General features: G+C 47.3%; 2 protein-coding genes across 2 annotated transcripts; both read right to left on the reverse strand.

Moving 5' to 3' along the window:
- Positions 1 to 1,565: 1,565 nt before the first annotated feature.
- Positions 1,566 to 4,231, reverse strand: LOC119091305 (mucin-5AC-like). The gene has a single exon (XM_037214004.1). It carries the CDS (start codon positions 4,189 to 4,191, stop codon positions 2,113 to 2,115), a length of 2,079 nt encoding a protein of 692 aa, XP_037069899.1. The 5' UTR covers positions 4,192 to 4,231; the 3' UTR covers positions 1,566 to 2,112.
- LOC119091304 (mucin-3A) lies at positions 4,218 to 17,253 on the reverse strand. Its single transcript, XM_037214003.1, has 4 exons — positions 16,704 to 17,253; positions 6,691 to 6,801; positions 6,044 to 6,181; positions 4,218 to 5,883 (listed from the first exon to the last, which is right to left on the reverse strand). The coding sequence occupies exons 1-4, from the start codon at positions 17,164 to 17,166 to the stop codon at positions 4,229 to 4,231; spliced, it is 2,367 nt and encodes a 788-aa protein (XP_037069898.1). The 5' UTR covers positions 17,167 to 17,253; the 3' UTR covers positions 4,218 to 4,228.
- Between the last annotated feature and the right edge of the window lie 3,999 nt (positions 17,254 to 21,252).

The following is a 21,252-nucleotide window of genomic DNA, read 5'->3' on the forward strand; positions in this document are numbered from 1 at the left end:
TCGGAACGTGTACTTGAATGAGCTGTTGAAGGACCCAAAGTATGTTCCGTACCTTGTATTGGTGGTGATGTGGTTTCTTCCGATCTTTCGGTGTGGGTCACTGTAGTTGTCTCAATACCGGAGGGAGACTGAGATGAAGCAGGCACGGATTGTTCCTCGGTTGCCAGACTCTGTTCGTGTGTAATGGCCACGTGAGTTGTTTGCTGTGGTGGAGGTAGGCGCGTAGTGTCTTCTGCGCGCCTGCTTGTGTAGGTTTGTGAAGCATTCAATACGTGTTCTGTTGCTCCTGCTGCAAGGGATGCTTGCCTTGAAGTTTCAGAGTGGAATGCTGTTGTAGATTCCTCTACATGAGGGCTTTCTGATGAAGGTGGGATAGAATAACCCTCTGTCACCTGCTCTTCTTTAATGCTAGCCGTTCCAGCTGATCGTTGAGACACAGGTGGGTGCGTTGTGCTTTCAGCCTGCGTGCCAGTTAGACCTTGTGGGACGTGTGGACCTTGTTCGGTGGGTTTTGTGACCGGCGCAAAGGTTTGCTCAGAAGTTGTTGAACGGAGTGTTGCAGTCGTCACAGAAGGGATTTCAGGTGATGCAGGCTGTGTTACTGGGTGACTTTGTGAGGAACCTGTAGGTGCAAAATGCTTTTCCGTCGACCGGCTTCGTTCTTGTGTGCTTGGCGGATGAGCCGTTTGCCGTGACCGAGGTGGGTGTGTTGTGCTTTCAGCATGCGTACTTGCATATGCTGTTGAAGCATTTGTAACATCCTTCTCAACTAATGCTGACGTTGATATAGTTTCTTCGGAGCTTTTCAGATGGTGTGCTCTAGTGGTTTCCTTAACTGAGGGACTTTCGGACGATGACAGCATGGCATGCTCATTCGTTGCCAGGCTCTCTTTAAGCGTGCTAACCGATTGGTGCGGCACAGATGGGCGCAATGTACCTGCTGTTTGCGTGCTGGTATGCTTCTTTGAAACATGAGAAACACGCTCTGTGGCTTCTGTTGCCGTCATAGTCATTTGTTCGGAAGTTTCTGGTTCAAGCGATGTACTAGTCAAGTGCTTAATACCAGAGGGGCTTCCAGATGATGCATGCTGGGACGATGAAAGAGTGTGAGCGATGCTCGTACGTAACAAAGGGCCTTCCGTTGCTGGACTTTGCTCTTGTGTGCTGTCTGTGTGGGCTGCTGGCCGTGGCGGGTGTGCTGTGCTTTCGGCACGTGTGCTTGAATGAGCCGTTGAAGCACTCAAAGCACGTTCCGTAGCTTGTATTGGTGGTGATGTGGTTTCTTCCGATCTTTCGGTGTGGGTCACTGGAGTTGTCTCAATAACGGAGGGAGGTTGAGATGAAGCAGGTACAGATTGTTCCTCGGTTACAAGACTTTGTTCTCGTGCAGTGGTCACGTGAGTTGTTTGCCGTGGTGGAGGTGGGCCTGTAGTCTCTTCTGCGTGCCTGCTTGAATAAGCTTGTGAAACATTCAACGCGTGTTCTGTTGTTGCTGCTGGACGGGATGCTGTTTGCCGTGAAGTTTCAGGATGGAAGGCTGTTGTAGCTTCCTCTACATAAGGACTTTCTGATGAAGGTGGTATAGAAAGGCCCTCTGTTGCCTGACCTTCTTCAGGGACGCTGGCCGTTCCAACTGGTTGTTGTGACATAGGAAGGTGTGTCGTACTTTCAGCATGCGCATCAGTGACAGGTTGCGAAACATGCGGAAGTGTCTCAGCCGGTGCTGTTGCTGGTTCAGTAGTGTGGCCGGATGTCGCTGAACGAAGGCTTGCAGTCGTCACGGCAGAAATTTCAGTTGAAGCAGGCTGGGTTGCTTGGTGAGTATGCGAAGAGCTGGTGGGTACAAAATGTTTTTCCGTCGACGGACCTTGTTCTTGTGTACTTCTCGGATGAGCCGTTTGCCGTGACCGAGGTGGGTGTGTTGTGCTTTCAGCATGCGTACTTGCATATGCTATTGAAGCATTTGTAACTTCCTTTTCAACTGATGTGGACGTTGCAATGGTTTCTTCGGAGCCTTTCGGCAGGTGCGCCGTAGTTGCTTCCATAACTGAAGGACTTTCGGACGATGGCAGCATAGCATGCTCTTCCGTCGCCAAGCTTTCTTTAGGTGTGCTAACCGATTCGTGCGACACAGATGGGTGCGATGCACCTGCTGTTTGCGTGCTCGTATGGGACCTTTGAAACGTGGGAAACATGCTCCGTAACTTTTGTCGCCGTCTCAGGGGTTTGCTCGGAAGTTTCTGGCCGAAGTGACGTACTCGTGACATGCTTAATACCAGAGGGGCTTCCAGATGATGCACGCTGGGACGATGAAAGAGTGTGAGCGAGGCTGGTACGTAACAACGGGCCTTCTGTTGCTGGACTTTGCTCTTGTGTGCTGTCTGTGTGAGCTGCTGGCCGTGAGGGGTGTGCTGTGCTTTCGGCACGTGTACTTGAATGAGCCGTTGAAGCACTCAAAGCACGTTCCGCAGTCGGTGTTGGTGATGATGTGGTTTCGTCCCACATTTCGGTGTTGGTCACCGTAGTTGTTTCAATACCGGAGGGAGGTTGGGATGAAGCAGATATAGACTGTTCCACGGTTGCCAGACTTTGTTCTTGTGTAGTGGTCACGTGAGTTGTTTGCCGTGACGGATGTGGATGGGTAATGGCATCTGCGCGCTTGCTTGAATACGTTTGTGAAGCATTCCACGTGTATTCTGTCGTTTCCGCTGTCGGAGATGCTGCTTGCCTTGAAGTTTCGGGATGGAATGCCGTTGTAGCTTCCTGTGCATAAGGACTTTCTGATGAAGGTAATATAGAAGGACCCTCTGTTGCCTGACCCTCTTCAGGCATGCTAACCGTTCCAGCTGATCGTTGAGACACAGGTGGGTGCGTTGTGCTTTCAGTATGCGTGCCAGTAAGAGCTTGTGTAATATGCGGTCCTTGCTCTGTGGGTTTTGTTGCCGGTGCAGAGGTCTGCTCGGATGTTGTTGAACGAAGGTTTGCAGTCGTGGGAATTTCAGGTGAAGCAGTCTGGGTCGCTGGGTGAGTATGCAAAGAGCTGGTGGGTGCAAAATGCTTTTCCGTCGACAGGCTTTGTTCTTGTGTGCTTGAGATATGAGCGGTTTGTCGTGACCTAGGTGGGTGTGTTGTGCTTTCAGCATGCGTACTTACATATGCTATCGAGGCATTTGTAACATCCTTTTCAACTGATGTTGACGTCGCAATGGTTTCTTCCGAGCCTTTGGGAAGGTGCGCCGTAGTGGCTTCCGTAACTGAAGGACTTTCGGACGATGACAGCATGGCATGCTCATCCGTTGCCAGGCTCTCTTTAAGCGTGCTAACCGATTGGTGCGACAGAGATGGGTGCGATGTACCTGCTGTCGCCATGCTCGTATGGGCTTTTGAAGCATGCTCTGTTGCTTCTGTTGCCGTCACAGTCGTTTGTTCGGAAGCTTCTTGTTGAAGTGATGTACTAGTCAAATGCTTAATACCAGAGGGGCTTCCAGATGATGTATGCTGGGACGATGGGAGAGTATGAGCTGTGCTGCTAGGTAACAAATGACCTTCTGTTGCTGGGCTTTGTTCTTGTGTGCTGCCTGTGTGAGCTGTTTGCCGTGAGGTGTGTGCTGTGCTTTCGGAACGTGTACTTGAATGAGCCGTTGAAGCATTCAGAGCACGTTCCGTAGCTTGTATTGATGGTGATGTGGTTTCTTCTGATCTTTCGGTGTGGGTCACCGTAGTTGTCTCAATACCGGTAGGAGATTGAGATGAATCAGGCACGGATTGTTCCACGGTTGCCAGACTCTGTTCTTGTGTAGTGATCACGTGAGTTGTTTGCCGTGACGGAGGTGGGCGCGTAATGTCTTCTGCGCGCCTACTTGTATGGAATACTGTTGTAGCTTGAGCAACAGAAATACTTTCTGATGAGGGTGGTATAGAATGAGCCTCTGTTGCCTGGCTTTCCTCAGATGTACTGGTCGTTACAGCTGATTGCTGTGATCCATGGTGCCGCGTTGTACTTTTAGCAGGCGTGCTGCCATGCACTTTTGAAACAAGAGAAACATGCTCCGTGTGCTGCTCTTTCGGCATGGTGGATCGTTCAGAAGTTTCTGAATGAAGTAATGTACTCGTCGCATTTGCAATACTAGGAGGGCTTCCAGATGGTGCGCGCTGGGTCGCTGGGTGAGTATGCCGGAAGCCAGTGGGCATGGAATGACTTTCAGTTTCTAGGCTTTGCTCATGTGCGCTAACCGGCCTGGGCCGTTTGTGGTGACCCAGGCGGGTATGTTGTGCTTCCAGTTTGCGTGATTGCAGAAGTCACCGAAGCGCTTGAAGTATACTCCATGGGGAATGATGATGGTGCAGTAGTTTGTTCTGAGCTTTTGGGATGAATCCCTATAGTTGTTTCAGTAGCAGAAGGGCTTTCAGATACCGTAGATACATGATGTTCTTTCGTTATCAGGCTCTCTTTATGTGTGCTAGCCATGGTAGTAGATTGTCTTGATATAGGTATTTGTGTCGTAGTTTCCGGACGTCTGCTTGTATGGACTTCTGAGACACGCGGAACTTGGACTGTCGGTCCTGTTGCTGGTTCAGCGGTTTCTTCAGAACTTTCGCCATGGAGTACTGTGGTAGTTTTCATGACAACAGGGCTTTCTGGTGATGGCGACAAGGAATGTTTTTCGGTTGAGACCTGCTTGTGCTTGCTATCTGTGCTGGGTGATTGCCGTGTGACAGATTCATATGCTGTGCTCTCGGCAGGCGTGCCTGTATAGGCCGTTGAAGCATGCGAAGTATGCTTTATAGCATCTGTGTCTGGTACAGTTGTATGTGTTGTAGCTGTTCTAGTCTCAATATCAGAGGTGCCCCCAAGTGATATATGCTGGGCCGTGTTTTGAGTATACTCCAAGCTGGTAGGTGTGGAAAATTCTTCTGTTGCCTGGCTTAGTTTAGGTGAACTGGTGGTGCCAACCGATTGTTGTGATGCGGGTAGGTGTGTTGCACTTTCTGCTTGCGTGCCTGTAAAGCTGGCGGGTACAGAGCTACGTTCTGGTGCTAGGCTTTGATCTTTTGCGCTGGTCGGGTGAGCCGTTTGTTGTGCCATTGGTGTCTTCGTTGCACTTTCAGCATGCGTGCTTGCATAACTTACTGAAGCATCTAACGCATGTTCCGTACTTTCGGCTGCTAATCCAATGGTTTGTTCTGAAGCTCTGGGACGCAGTGTCGTGGTACGCTCAACAGTAGGACTTTCTGTTGATGGCGGTGTGAAATGCTCCTCAGAGGTCAGGTTTCGACCGCGTGTGCTGGCCGTGGTAGCGGGTTGTTCTGATACTGGGCTGCCTGCTGTCGATGGTTGTGACTCGCTAGATGTCTTAGAAGATTCTACCGTCACCATCGCTAGTTCAGTGACAGCCATTGTTCCTGGGGATTCGGATGAGATATGAGTCTGCGTTTGATACCCTGATGTAATCAGACTTTCTGTTATCTCCTTTAGATCAACTGTGCGGTCCTTTGCCGTGGAATGTGAGAGATGAGCTTCTGAAGGGATGGTTGGTCCCGTGAACATAATCGTCTTTGCTTCCACGGGCGTTTCTGAAGCCATTTTTGTTTGAGTCAAATGTTGTGGAGTTTCTGTGACGTGCGATGATTGGTCTGGATGAGTGGTTGATAAATGAGTTGACTTTTCAGATGTCTTCATTGTTGACGAAACCGATGACCGTTTAATGTCATTTTGTGTGGTTGGAGTCTGAGGCTCTGCTGAAGTAGGTGGAAGGTGAGTTGTAGCATTCTGAGGAGTGCTAGGTGAGGTATGTGGCTCCCTTAGTATCCACTTTCCATGGACGCAGGTGTAGTCCCGGAGCCTCTCGCCGTGCCTGTGTAACTTCTCGGATTTTTCGCAGCCTGAAACGACAGCAGCTCAGTCATGTTTATCTCTCAGCATTCCAACAAAGTCTAGTCATTCATCTCACCCATAGTTACCTCTTCCTGCCAATCGTGATCTCTACTACATTCCTTGTTTTAACAGGCTTCGGCCGAATCCGGCTGAAGCTTATGTACTTACATCCAACTCCAAAATCAACCACGTTGGATGAAGGTGGATCCTTCCCGTCAGCCTTGGTGCAGGATATCAGGAAACACTTTTGTTTGTCGATGTGTGCAGTTGCATTTACGGAATAATACTGGCCGTCGAAAAAACAATCTGAAAAGCATAACATTCGCGAACTAAAGGCTAAGGCAGCAGGTGCATGGGGACATTAGATCGTCCTCAGATACAAGAGGACGATAGGCACGACGTTTACGATGATTTTTCATTGCAATCCCGTAGGGTTAATTTCCAACTTTTGCAGATATTGGATAGCTGCCGTTTCTGTCACCCCATCCCCGCTTCAGCCGTCTCAATATCATTGGAAGCATGCGAGTCGAATAAGTGTTCGTAGGACAGTAAAAACATGACATGACTGGACAATATTCTGTTGGCATGAAAGCACTTACTATATCTGAATTATGTGAATGCCTCGCATCCGTTTACTAGCATTTCGTGATCTGCGGCAATTTTGTCACCCTTCAAGTCCCAATGCTCTGCCATTGGAGACTAAATGCGATAAACCATCGAAACATAACATTATTGAGTCGGAAAATTGGAGTTGAAAAGAAAAGTGGAATAACCTTACAATTTATGGGGTACATTCAGGCTTCTTCAAATCTTACGCGTTAAAATCTCCGGCCCTTCGCAGGTGTTCGCATGCAGACAGCGACCTCCAACGCAGCGCTTGAATTCCTGATACCAGCCACTTCTCAACAGGTGACAGCAGTCTCCAACTGAAACATTCGCACGGCAGTCATTTAGAATGCAGTGATGCCGAGTGGGTAACGCCTATAATTCAAACGAATGGCAGCCATTGCAGTGCGCACTCTATTACAGAACGAAGCGCAATGCTGAAACAAGACACATCTAATGTTAATATAAAGACGTAGTGGTGTAATCAGCAATGAAATAGTCCCGTTATCGCCCAGCGTCGGAGGGATAAATGGGGCGTTGAAGGAGGATGATGTAAGAAAATGCAGAGATACGCGGGCACACTTAAACTGGCTGGAATAGTTGATGACCCAGCCTGATGCATGTATATATATATATATATGAGTGGTATTTTCACAAAACACGCATAAAGAAAAGTATGTATCATAACTTTCTAAACGTTCAGATCGATGAGCCGGTGCTGCGGGAAACATTTCCGCTAAATTTTAGACAAAAACTAGTGTGAGATCAAATCGAAACCAACAATGGAACCATCAGGGACCTAAAAAACTGGTCGGTGAGAAGCTGTGTTACCGAGGCTTCGCAATTGCCGAAAACCTCAGGCGTAAAACTGATAATGTTATTTCAGTGTAGCTTTCTCTGCATATATAATATAGTCGGAAGAAGAATACGGAAAAATTCATGTAACCTTTACGGAGAATGGGTTCCTGTCCTCAATCTAAAAGATGACCTTGTGAATATGTCGAGGGTGTAGGTCTCTGAGGACTTTTCCTCTCTCTGAGGAGGAAAAGAAGGCCCAGCTGCTTTGCCAGGAAACTTGCCGACTTTAGGAATAGAATATGGAAGAATATGGTAAACCTCGACATTAGCAGCTGCAAGGTGAGAGTACGAAACAGGCTTCGTGCACCATCACTGAGCCCACGACTGCTGAAAGCTGCAAAGAAACTGCAATGAAATGGGGACATCGCTACACGGACGAGAAGAAGTTGCCAAGAAGAGCCAAGTTGCAAGTTTTCGTGATCCTGGTCGCGGTCGACTACAAAGGAAAAAATGTTATCTTGAACGATGACCCGAAGTTCACCGACATCACAAGAAACCCTATCGAGCATCTTAAAAGACAGACAAATGTCCTCATAGTTTCCGCTTATAAGCACACTGAGGATCCCCAGATGGAACATATCACCGGTAAGCATAAGCCAAAATATTTGTAAGGCAATGACAATGCTAGAACCCATGGGCCCGACAATTCATCGAGATGTGTAATGTCACAGATCTCTTAAGCAGCCTATAACCTCGCCAAAAAACCCAATAAGATACTGAATTCCTATTTCCATCTACGTACTTCCTAAAGCCATCATCCGAGCTCGTTGACCCCCCCCCCAAAAAAAAATAGACTGGGCATGATAGCATCTGTAGATGTCAATAGCCAGTTCGCAAGTGACCCTGTCGAATGAACTATTGATATACCTGCCAAATACGCGTACGATCATGAAAATATGTCCGCATCAGACTTCTTAAACACTTCATGTGTATCATGTTAAGGCTGTGCACCGCCAAGGCACACTCCAGATACCCTAAAGGGCAGCTGTTTTACCAAACAGATGATATTGCAATGTGATCACCACTGGGAGTCCTGTTTGCCCAAGGCTTTATGTCCTCTGTTGAGCAAGACGTTCTCACGGATGATTTCATTAAACTTCAAATGTGCGTGCAACATGCTGATGAAATTTTGCTGGAGATCAAATATATTATTGCTCTGAACACGTTAAATGCAGACTGGAGCTTGTATCAGACCTACAGATTACCGTCGAAGATATTTTTTTGGAGGAGAATAACTTTTTTGACGCATGTTTCAACGCTTCGGCCAAATATTTACAACCAGCGTCCGCCGAGAGCCCACTGGCGCTGACACATGCCTGAACAGAGAAAACATGTGTTCCGACAGATGTAAAACCAGTATTATACGGGTTTACATACACTGCGCTCGTCATGGCCCTTGTACACCAGGAGCTTCGGCGAGTCAAGCAAATCCCAGCCGACTAGCGACTGCAACGTGCATACTGTGGAAGAGCAGATCAACGGGACCATGTCACAGTAGCTAAAACCGAAATTTAAGCAGAACACCAGGACATGTACCACGAACAGGAATGGCTTAATAGAAAGATCAGTCCAGGTCTCACCAAAGTAAGCCCAGTGGCCGAGAGCGCACCTCGGCGGTCAGCACACCGACCGAGCTCACCAGAACCAGTGCAGCGGCGTCCCATCGCGCAGCGATGCACCCTACCAGAGCGCAAACAGCGGCGCACCCAACAGAGCGCATAGCGGCGCACCCCACCAGAACGCAAACAGCGGCTGGCCAGCTGCGCAGCGGTGCACCCCATCAGAGAGAGCACGGCGACCAGGCTTACCAGAGCCGGCGTGACGCCCGGTCCCGCTACAGCCAGCCCAGTGGCTGGTCCCATCCGTACCAATAAAGCCGCGGACTGAACGGAGCAGACGAACCTGATCCCCGACTGCCCCGAAGGTAGCACGGCTGGTCCCGTTTAAAGGGAATGTTCCACATTTGAAAACATCGCAGCAAGCGTCAGGTGTGATGAAATAAGCCCATTTAAAACGATTGATATGCTTTTAAGTGGAAAAACCTGCTCTAAGCAACAAGATTTTGTATTCGTCTAACAAATATGCCCCCCAATGCTTCCTTGTTTCAATACGTCACTGTGTCTTGTGCCAAAGCGATTGAGTGCCAGCTGAAGGCCGGTATGTCTGAGCATTGTGCCTACGAACGTCAGATATGAACGACTCGACAGCTATATCTTTTGGGGCCTTGATCGCCCCATTTACAAACGGATGACAGGATTTGAATGACATTATTTTGGCGTCCTAGATGCATTGGTTACCTTGGAATAGTTTCCCCCGAAATAGTCTGTACATCTTCGCGGACGTTTAACTCAGAAAAAGATGGGTTTGGGTTTTAAGAAGGGCAGGTCTTCGAGTTACGCCGAATGACTTTCAAGATGGCTAATTCAGTTCAAAATCCCGCACAAATGTGGAATAATTCCGTTAACTCTGTGGTTCAACCTCAGTAACGAGTGAGTATTGTAACAAACCGAAGTGAGAAAACGTTTTAACAAGCCAAAGGCCTGAAAATCTGCCTCGTGGATGAACTTCAAGCAAACACATGCAAACTGGAAATGTATACTGGCTATCTGAGCTGAGTTCGGAGCGGCAGCTGACCTCAACAGAGCCAGGGTAGTGCCCCAACCTGCCAAATCCATCTCTTCTTCTGGCCTCACCCGAGCCTTTGCAACGGCTGCTCCCAGGCGGATCGGTCCACGTCTGGCACCAGATCCAGCGCAGAGACCAGTCTTTAGAGCTGGTGCCGTGGTTGGCCTTGTCTCCTTTGTCTCATAGTGCAGCGGGCGGTGTCATCACAGTCAGCGCAGTTATCGGCCTCATCATAGCTAAGGCATCCGCCCGTACTTTAGGAAGTAACCCAGTGGTCGGCTTGACAAGAACCACGGCAGCGGGTGGCTCCACCACTCACCAGAGCTGGTGAGAAATATGTTCGGAAAAAAAATTGAAAAAGGGCCCCCGATATCACCTGGCTTGCATAAAGCCTGATATGCGGTGAATGCATCGCCCGAGGTGGTGCTCATGTTGAACTTTTAACGCCTTGAACAACGTCTGATGCTGCCTCAGTCTGGATGGATGACCAATTGTACAGTTGTACGTAGAACGATAAGACAGTCATACTGTAAGATGCTCGATTTATTGGTACAGAGAGGGCAGGAAATGTCGCGATCAGGTTCGATAAGACGCGTGATCAGACATGATTCCTGCGCGCGCGCGCGCGCGCGCGCGTGTATGTGTGTGTGTGTGTGTGTGTGTGTGTGTGTGTGTGTGTGTGTCGTAGCAAAATGTCAAGTGGTTACAAGCAGAATTCTTCATTGGGCATATTTATAAACGAAACATTAGTGTTACCACGGCTACAACCATTTTCATATGTGGCACCGTTTCTTTATAATGCGTGATGGCATCCTCCCTCGGCAACCCGTCCCCACCTCTGATCTCACCGCTGTTGAGCTTTGGCTTGTGCGATGCATGAATCCATGCCTCCCGTATAGATGTTGTCAAAGCTGGAGATTTCCAAATCGACCCCTTTTGCGCGAAAAACTTTAAAAAGGAAATTTTGGACGCATCCATCAACACTTCATACAAAACCTTCACAGCCAGCGTCCAGCGAAAGCCTACTGACGCTGGTAAATGCCTGAACCAATCGGTTCACCCATGTCTAAGCCCTGTGATGCCCGTCAGGGCATCCCTCAGCATTTCCCTTGTGATGTTTAGAAACTTGCGAGAGGTTGCGCTTGTTCTCCTGCGCGAAGCGGCACCGCTACCAATGGAATAGCATTCGCTTATGTCTTAGCAATGCGAATTGGATCTCAGCTGACATCTGCAAGCGGTCATTTCTGAATCAAATTCGGACACCCTAATCGTGCAACGTCTTCCATGCACTGAGGACATCTAATAGGCAGCATAAGCTGTGGTTCCCGCTTGTTTTTCTGTGCGAAGATGTGGCACCGTTGGGGTCGGTATGACGCTGCCCTCAGCCACATTAAACAATAATGTGGCTGGGGGCGGCGCTTCTCAATGACACAGTCTGGCATCTCCAGTTTTTCTAAGCTGTTGGTGCCTGTTTAAGTTGGCATTCCCCTGCGTGCAGGGACGCTGTATTCATCGTTGCTCGAGCTTTGCGGCAATTTTTGACCACTTGGGCTTTGCACATGCGGCTATATTGAAGTCTTGGCACAATCAACAAACAAGGAATGTGTCTCCATGCTAAATGCGGAAACATGTGCCCTCTCGCACGTGCTGTGACCGACACCGGTACCGGACAGGCGTCAGGATATGCCGTGGATCGTAATGAAGGCTACCAGGCGCTTGGGTGAGGGTCGAATAGAGCCCCCGAAGTTTTTCCACAACGATTTCCGAACGGCGCGGTGTAGCCACGCCAAACGTTGCATAGCTGTAGGGAATTGAATAGCAGATCTTTTGATGTACAAAATTAGATGAACCTTGAAAGGGCAATGATCTACGGCAGGTCAAAGTCAGGCCATGGCTGTCAGCAAAGCACATTTCTAGGGAATCGCTCAACGCGATGCAACAACGAGGTGCTAGATGAAGCGATACATATCTGAGATAGTTTCTTACACAATAAACTAATTCATTTCAGCATGACGGCCAACATCATTGGTCTAAGATCAGGTATAAAGGTCAGAACAAGGTTAAAACGCTGCTCATTTCAAACTTATTAATGACAGGGACCGCAGCAGACATTTTTCATGGAGTTCTTAAGGTCAGAGTAGGTCACTGACCTAAAATAATTGAGACCAACATTTTGTTCTTGCAAAAAATCCCGTCTAGCGTAATCTCTGAGTAGCCAATGACAAAATAGGAGCAATCTGGAAAAAACTTGGTCAAGTTGACTTTGCAAAGGCCAGGAGAGGTCGCTGACCTCATTGAACTTTTGCTTAGAACAGGTATCTAGCTTCACGGGGGTTCCATGAGGAATTTTGGGGTATTTCGCCACTAATCTTGAGCTTGACTTTGTTTTATTTTATTTGATCCCAGGGTTATGATCTAGGAGCCTTAAATTTTGACACAAGTAAGTTGACGAACGGATAAATCCACGCGATGAGCTTGGTGTCTCTAGCTATCTTGGTCTTTTTAGATATCAGGAGAGTCAAATAGTCTCCCACCCAAACGAAGGGTATTCAGTCGGCCATCCGGGCGCGTGCTAAACCAGATATACGTGTGAATCTCACGGAAATCCGTAGAAAAGTCTGTGCTGTGCGTTCGGTCAAACAATGTGCATACAGACAGACGCACGATCTTAAGTTAATCTGCGCTGGTCGGGTGTCCGAGACAACCGCTCCCGGCCGGGGAGAGAGGAGATGACCCCTTCCCGCATGGCTCTTCAACTTCCACACGTCGCTCAAAAAAAAAAATTGTGAGGTCTCGTCAAATCTTGAAAAACGCACACCAACTTTTTGTGCTTAGGTAAAATGTGAGGTCGCCAAATGGCACGGCAGTAAAAATGGTCGTTCTGATAGATGCACTTCAGACATATGTGAATACGTCAAAATGAATATCGGGGGCACAGAAGAGACCATTAAGGCTGTTGGGAGTCCAACCTTTTTTTGTTGCTCTAAAAGGGTTAGATCAGGTCAAGTCACCGTTCAAAATTGGTCTACCAATAGCCTACATATACGATATTATTGCTTTCGTTTTCTTTCACAATGTGCTTCTGACTAAGTTTACTTCATCACGAGCAGCTATGGGGTAAAAGTATCCCAGACACAAAAATACCATTTTAGGCTGGCCTAGATGTCAGCTGGGACCAACTTAGGTCATATTCACAAGGCATACAAATGAAAAAATAGAAATGCTGACTGGGTCTAAGCGAGATTGAGCATGTGAACTTGCAATATTTTCATTATATACAAGCACCAAAACTAAATAATGCTGACAAATTTGCATCACTTACAAAAAATAGCAAAAGTTGACCCCACCTCAGGCCACTGACGTTATCTGTTTCGAAAAACCTGAGGGATATCACCTGCGGGTGCAATCACGTTCTATTACTACAGCGAGTTTGAGCAATGGCAAACAACGCACAACAAAGTTATGCATAGTAAATTTGTTTAGAAATTGACCTCTTAAACATGGCCTAGATTAATAACCGCTAAGGTTATTAATCGGCTAGGCCAAATATATACTAAAGCCTTAAATTTACACCAAGGATGTCAAATTAATAAATGAGCAGGCACTAAAAATTGGGTGTTGCTGCGAACGTTCGTTTTTTAGTTGGGCTCGAAAACCGTGGGGAAAGTCAACTTCCCCGGGCCGGGCGCGGGTTAACTGTTCAGATGTTACATGTGATGTGCAGTTTCTGAATGCGTACAACAGGCTCTGCAATACACATGATGATGATGATGATGATTTGGGATTTTAGGGCGCATCGGCTGCTGAAGGTCATGCAGCGCCCATAGCTATCAATTCATGCAGAGCCGTTAATCAGAGAAGTGCATCAATCAGGTCACCCTATAGAGCCATGATGATTGGCCCTAGCATCATGATGAAAAGATTACTGGGAAATCTATAGCGCGAAGAAACTGGAGCACTTTATCAAAGTCGACGATGTTCGAAGAATCCCCTAAAAAGTCGAATAGCGTGCGACTCTGGACGTGGCGTCTGAAAAACTGCGCTCTCGTTGCATTAAGGTGGAGGCAAGCGACCAGTACGTGATGCACGGTCAGTGGATCATAGCATCGACCGCAGCATGGTCTGTCGCCAGCCAATAGCAGGTGATGGTGCGTAGCATGTGTGTGACCTATGCGTAACCGGCAAAGTGCAAATTCTTCCACCCTATTGTCCCGAAAGCACGACTGCCATAATCCAATGCGGGGTTTCACCGACTGCAGCTTATTGGCGCTCAGCGAGTTCCAGTGGAACTGCCATCGCTTCTGCATAAACAGCGACACTGAGGGGTACATGTCTTGAGCAGGTAGTGGTGTTACAGGAATTCTAGTCCCTGTCGTAGCGCGCTTTGCTGCCGCGTCAGCAAGATCATTTCCGCATATCCCCACGTGACTTGGGATCCAGCATAGAACGACCGTTTTTCCTGCTCGATCCAGTGAGCTAAGACGGGATTAAATGTCCTGGACCAGTGGATTCGACGGGGAGAAGCCGCCAACAGCCAGGAGGCTGCTCAAGGAGTCGGAAAGAATTAAAGGCAGATTGGTATCGTCCACTTCAATAAAACAGAGAGCTTTTCTGATGGCTATAAGCTCGGAGGCGAAGACCGACGCGTGTGAAGACAGCGTGAATGACCGTGTTGTGGATCCACACACAAAAGCGCGCCCCACACCTGCGTCCGTCTTTGAGCCATCCGTATAAGTCGTCATGTACCCGTCAAAAGATGTTATGTGTTCTAAGGCTGCCCCTTTAAGTTCCGTCATGAGAACGCGTTGCTTTTGCATGTTTGATAACGAAACATCTTCTCTTGGCGATTTTAGCTCCCAAGGAGCAGTCTTCATGGGTTTATGTCTGATGACGCGTCGTAGGTTGAGGCCGGTCGCGTCTAAAAGTTCTCTCATTCGTACACAAAAGGGAGAAGTTTTTGGTGACCGTTGACGTAGGAAAAGCCTTCGTAAGCTACGCGAAAACACTGCTTTGTAGGTGGGATGATCTGGGAACTGCGCCAGCTTGCACGTGTAGCGCAGTCCCAGCATCTGCCTTCGCAATGCTATGATATTCAGGTATTGAAATGATTGTATTCCGAGTGAAGGCGTTGTTGTTGACAGATATCGAGGGTAATATACTTGGGCTGTCGTTGAAATTACATGTTTTGGTTGAGATCGGACGCTGAAGATGGTCTGAATGCTAATAGATTTGGACTCCAAATAGTTTCAACACAGCCGGAAATAGTCCCCAGCGCATTTAATGGAACGTGCTGCAGCCACCCCACCACATACTCATTGCAAAAGATGAAATTTAAAACCATTTGTTACAATTTTTGGTACATGTGAGCACCAAAATGTTTTGTCGAACATGTTTTAACAGTTTTCCGTTGCTGTCGGTAACCGCAGCGGATACATTTCAGAAGTTGAAATCCAACATCGCACGAATGAGACCATAACATGGTGCCGGATGCAGTGGGAACAAAAAGCGCTTTCATTCTGGTGTGTAATGGCATGGTTAGATTTTGCCCTATCCATCTGCTATCCCGGGGTTTTGCCCATACGCACCCTCTGCCCATTCCTGTTTGATTATGCTCACCCGTCGCTCGCCCGTTGGTGCTTTTTTATATAGCTTTAGTTTTAGATAATGAACAGTTTCAGGAGAGTATACGCCAATGTTTGATCATTTACACTGGTCATTGCAAAAGTAGTGTGAAGGAGCTAATCGCAACTGAAAGAAACGCGAGGAGTGATGCTGTGTGGCATTTTTGAAGCATTTATCCGACCTTTCGTGAACATCTCACCCACACCACTACCCGCAACCGTATCACACACACTCCCCCCCCCCCCCCCCCCCCACCCCACCCCACGAGCTCCTCAGGTAGCCCATGCCGATTCTACCAATGAAACCTGCCCAAATGCACTTTAACCAATGCCTGAGCACACCTGAGTGTCCCGTGGGCACTTCAAAGTGGTTCTGATCACATTTAGCACCTAGCTAAGTCTGGTCAAGTAAGCAGCGTAGATTGAGAAGCCGTTACTATAATTGAAACTTGCCCTTTGTGTGTGCGCTGATGCGTTCACCACCAACAGCAGCTGCTCACGTGCAACGCGATGAGTACTTCGATCCATTTTTGGGCTTTAAATGCACTTGGACACAATTACTTATATTGTTTGCTCGAGTTATTGGCTTTCTGAGGCCACCATTAAATATGTAAAACTTGAAAATGTGAACACGTCTGTCGATATCAGTTTGGGTCCAGTAACGACAAAGTCTGCGCAGCATGCTCCGAGTCCAAGTGAGATTTATGGTATGAAAACAAAACGAAGACACGTTTTACTCTGTACTCATTAGAAGCCATCCTTTTGGCGTGACGGGCAATACATATCTACACTCTTTTAATCGACGCTGTTGGTTGGCACTTTTTGTCATGCACTGTTTCTGCAGACTACATTTAGTATTGTTTCTGTGTGCCGGACTTAATTTGTTCTATTTCTTTATGATTCTTGGATAAGATTGACTACAAAAAATTGCGATTCTTATGCGCAAGATAATAATCGATTTTATTTGCACTGTTCTGGTGTAGCGTACCAGCAGCAATACCAAAACCGAGGTTAACGGAAAATAAAGTGCAGCACAACGAAGTACTTTGCCATCATGACAAAAGCGAAATTTGACAATAGTGAATGCAAGTAATGTAATGAAAGTAGCTGATGCTTACGATTTTTCGCGACTGGGGTCACGAACTGAAGTGTTGATCTGGACGAAGCAGCGGGTGATTGAGATGTGTGTGTCCTTGCTGGTGTTTCAACTGTTTTGTAGTTCACCGCAAAATCAAACGTCTCTTCAGTTGAGGCTTTAGGTCGGGATTTTTCGGTTTCCTCAACATCACTATCGCCGTTGGGGGATTTCACTGTACCTGGTTTTCCATATGATTCTTCGTAATAGTCATAGTCATCAAAATTTTTGTCACCATCTCTTGAATGTACATCCACGGCGTCAGATACAAACCTTTTCCGTCTCTTAATTACTTCACCTACTTGGCTATTCTGAGCCAAATCCGCATCTTCTCCCGTGCCGATATTCGTGACTTGGCCATGACGGTGACACGATGTTACTTGAATATCGGAAACGAGCAGATAAATGCAAAAGACAATCACTTTCACCGCTCTGGCCTGAAACATGCTGTTAAATGAATCTTAGCATATTGCCTGCGAGGCACTTGCAGTAGTTGTTGAGTATCTAATTTAATAGAGATCGGTCACTTCCTATAATTTAGAAAAGTCTGCACACCGGACCATTTCAGCTTGAAAAATCTTGCGCGTGAATTTATAGTCTAAAACCGGAAGAGGCTCTTCGGAGACAGAGAAACATTAACTGTTAGAAACACATTCAAGCGTTCCGTATAAGAAAGAAACAACTGATTACAATTAACGCAATCAAATGCAAATGATAAGTACTTGCATCGGAGTGTACGTATCCTTCACCTCCATGGTCTGCGGCACAATGCTGAGTTTGTCATGCAGCAGCACTAGGTAAGAGCCCCGGAGTGAGCAAATTATTTGGCTTGACTATCCTGCAGAGGCCCGCTGATAACTGTCCGACACGGATTTTCTTAAGCCCGGGCGGTCTTTATGCAACAACGCGTAAATCTTCTGCAGTCCTGTCTGGTGAAATGGCAGAGGCAAAATTATCGGTTCAACTGGGATGCACGCAGCAAGTTTTACCTGGCGAATATTCTGAACCCAAAGTCACCCATGCAAACCATTCGAAATGAATGGCAAAAGTTGACACGGGGTTGATCAATATTCAACCGTCGCAGCTTTGCTCCGATAGCGCTTGTTTTGCTTTCCGCTCGTTACACATTTGACCGCACTTTTCACGTAAATATTTATGTTTAACTTCAAAACTTATAAGATTTTACAGCGCCATGAAACAAGAAAGTCAGCCTTCGCGGCGTGAAACAAACATCCGATCATAGACGAAAGTACTATAATACTACAATGGGGGAAATACCCCGGTATGAAAAATGATGAGACCGATGCCTCTGAAGAATCTCTGACCTGCTGCGAAGTGGGGTACCGTATTCATTATTTTAATGGTGAACGTTTATCGTGTTGCAATAATTTCAGACATTATTCCAACATAGCGTGTTGCCACAACTTCACGCCGGCTCGCAGGCCAGGTGGTTAGGTCACGGCAAGCTAGTCAGTTTGCTCCCCCACCTGCAGCCGTGGGTTGGGTGGTGATAGGCCCGGACAGTTTCTAGTCCAATTTCGATTTCGTCCTGTAATTCTTAGTCAGTGTGGTTGAGAATAAATGTTATCCAGGGACGTTCACTTGGCCCCTGTTTCAATAAAGCAGCACTGAACACGCACTCATACGTAGGGCGATGAGTTGTGCTGAAGCCAGTGGTAGCCATGATAGTATTTTCCTATGTTTGATTGAAAATGCGCCAGTTTATTCAAGTGCTGAAAAAACAGTCGGCCTGTATGATTCGATGCCGTGGGATATTGAATTGTTAACATGACACTGTTTATTGTTGACGCAGAGTGGTATACAATTTCAAGTTGTATCCAGTAATAAGCTTGCACTGCCAGGTTATTGATGCACGATCCCTTGTATTAATTTCCGTGGTGCTAACAAAGACGCTTGGGCTCACCAGGCGCGGTATTTCCATGTCCATCAAAGAGTATGTTCCAAATTTCAAAACACTGAAGCGCGCATGATGTATGATGACATAAGCTTATATTTACTATCGGAATGCTTTTTTAAGTAGAAAAGGCTGCTCTAGACAACAAAACTTGCCTATTTAGTACTTATGCCCCCAGATATGTCGTTGTTTGATTACGTCACGGGTCATTTGCACAATGTTGGAGATGCTGTTAAACTGGCCGTGCAAAATTGTCATTCGAGCACTCACTTGAAGTGCTTCAACTCTCCGAGAGATAGCAATGGCGGTGCCGGACGTGCTTGTTGAAGCAAATGTCGTTACGGGTTCGTGTTTTGGCCCTTCTTGTGGTGTTCTTGTATATTTGTTCGTGGGGTCAAGTTGATTTCTGGTATTTATATGCTCGGGTATGCCGCTATTCTCAGTGCAATCGGTTAAAGACATTTCTGTAATATCTGGTATTCATGTCCAACTTCTTGTACCATGTAGCACAAAACGTGATTTGATTCGTATTGGACTCATCCGACCCTCTTATCCTTTTTTCTTACTTTTTACTGAATCCTCGCGTCACCCCACCTGTTCGGGGCAGGGTGTATGCACCAGTCACGAGTAGGCTGAGAGGCTCCTGGACAGGAGCCCCGACCGGGCGCCCAGCGCATACCGCGTAGAGGAGTCCCTGCGCTAATACTCAGCTGTTGCCTCCCCCCCCCCCTCTCGGCGCATGTAGTCCTGCCCCACCGTTTCTCATGCTCCTCCATCCCATTGCTCTGAAATGATCATTACTAATGAAAAAGGCTTAAATCCAAATAGCCAATAACCAATCGTGTTGGGATCGTTCGCACCTGCACAGCATTAAGCGAGAGCCTACTGAAGTCTGTTATGTCTGGAAACGGTGCCCACGAACGGCAAGTATGAATGAACCTCTTAACGCTCATATTTTTCTTGAGCTTGAACGGCCCATAGCCAATGGGGTGGCCGTACTTGAATGACATTTCCGTGGGGTCACGCATGCCTGAGCGGTCTTGAAATAGTTGCGCTGAAAAGCCTGCACATCTTCGCGGGCATGCTGTTCAGAAACTGGAGGGCTTTAGGTGTTAAGAAGGGCAGTTCTGTAAACAGCACCGATAGATCTGCAATACGACTATTTCAGCTCAAAGCCCCATGCAAATGTGGGACACCATCTTGGATAGTTTGTCGATCCTCATCAATATGCTTCGGGTGCTGTGTTATAAAAATCACACAATGTGCGTGTTTGGAATACCACATTGCCGTATGTATCGTTATTTTTGTTTCTTCTGTGCTACCTCTTACGGAAAACGGGTTATATTTCAGCATAGTTTCACATCTCTACTGATACAAATGTCTGATAATCGCATCATTTTGAAGGGATAGTAACCGGCTGGAAGGTTATGAGAAATGTCAAAAATGACAGCAGTGAACATTACAAGCGAACCATAAGCCCACCTGGCATGCATGAAACTACTGGCTTCCATTAACGGACAGGTAGTTATTCATTTGCATTTCATATCACACACTTCGGGAAAGAGAGGTCCATACCACTCCTTCAATATCCCTCGTCATTGATTCCACTCTGCTATGCACCGCATTTGCACATAGCTGTGTCAAATGTCTACAAAACGCACTAGTCACACTCCAGCATCGCCACTCTGACAGATGATGGGAACACCTTCCAGTGGTCGACTATGCGAAGCGGTGGGGCAGATACAAAGTGCAATGAGGAGACAGCACTGACCGGAAAATTCGTCAGTCATTGCTAGCTGCAACTGGTAATTTTGTGAAATGACTCAGAATCCACGTCCATGCATTCACTTCCATCGTTACTTCCTCAAAAACTTGGATACACGGCTTGAGCAAAGCACATCTGGTATCTGCGGATGACTCGCTGTCCTCCGTTGACAGAAAACCAGTGGAATGAAGACGTTGGTTGAAAGCATGCCTGTGTTTTTTCCAGTCTGTCCGAGGCTGCAGTCTAGCATGTCATGCCCTTCTGGTACAGGCTTTCCTGCCAAGCCACTCATTACATTGGACCGACAAACCAGATAATGATCAGCTGCAGTGCTAACGCCATCATGAGAACGGACCACAGACTTGTGGTTGGTTCATCAACCGTCAAGTGGCGCTGCTGCAGGGCGTTTAGCTGGCGTTGGACGGCGTCCACTTCTGCGGCGGCGTCCCTCTGAAGCCGTTCTAGAGGCTCCAGACACTGCTGCCACCTGGTGCAGAAGGCAGCAGTCGGCCGGATATCGCCAATCGCTGGTTGGTTCGACGGTGCATTGGTGGATTACACATTGTATTCCCTTTAATCAAATGCATGTTTCACATATTAAGAAATGGAATTAAGTATTGAATTCAGTTGAAATGACCTCCTTACGATAATCATGTGCGTGATATTCGCCGAGCGGGTTGCATTCGTTAATGAATTTTTGTTCACAGACCTTGTTCACAGAATCGATAATTACGTACATGTGAGTCATGCAAGAAGCGTGCATATTCGTCCGGTAGGAGAATTTGGCCCTTACGCCAAAAGCCCCTTCGGAAAAGCCCACGACGCCCCAAAAGCGAAGAGCCCCTTCGCCCA

The sequence above is a fragment of the Pollicipes pollicipes genome, unplaced genomic scaffold, assembly GCF_011947565.3.
Source record: "Pollicipes pollicipes isolate AB1234 unplaced genomic scaffold, Ppol_2.1 Scaffold_3447;HRSCAF=4054_pilon_pilon_pilon, whole genome shotgun sequence".
NCBI classification, from domain to species: domain Eukaryota; kingdom Metazoa; phylum Arthropoda; class Thecostraca; order Pollicipedomorpha; family Pollicipedidae; genus Pollicipes; species Pollicipes pollicipes.

Coding starts and splice junctions, on each gene's coding strand:
- LOC119091305 (XM_037214004.1), bottom strand. CDS start 4,191: ATGCCCACTGGCTTCCGGCATACTCACCCAGCGACCCAGCGCGCACCA.
- LOC119091304 (XM_037214003.1), bottom strand. CDS start 17,166: ATGTTTCAGGCCAGAGCGGTGAAAGTGATTGTCTTTTGCATTTATCTG. Junction 6,802..16,703: donor GACCCCAGTCGCGAAAAATC/GTAAGCATCAGC, acceptor CGAATGTTTCAG/TTGGAGACTGCTGTCACCTG. Junction 5,884..6,043: donor GGTTGATTTTGGAGTTGGAT/GTAAGTACATAA, acceptor CTGTCGTTTCAG/GCTGCGAAAAATCCGAGAAG.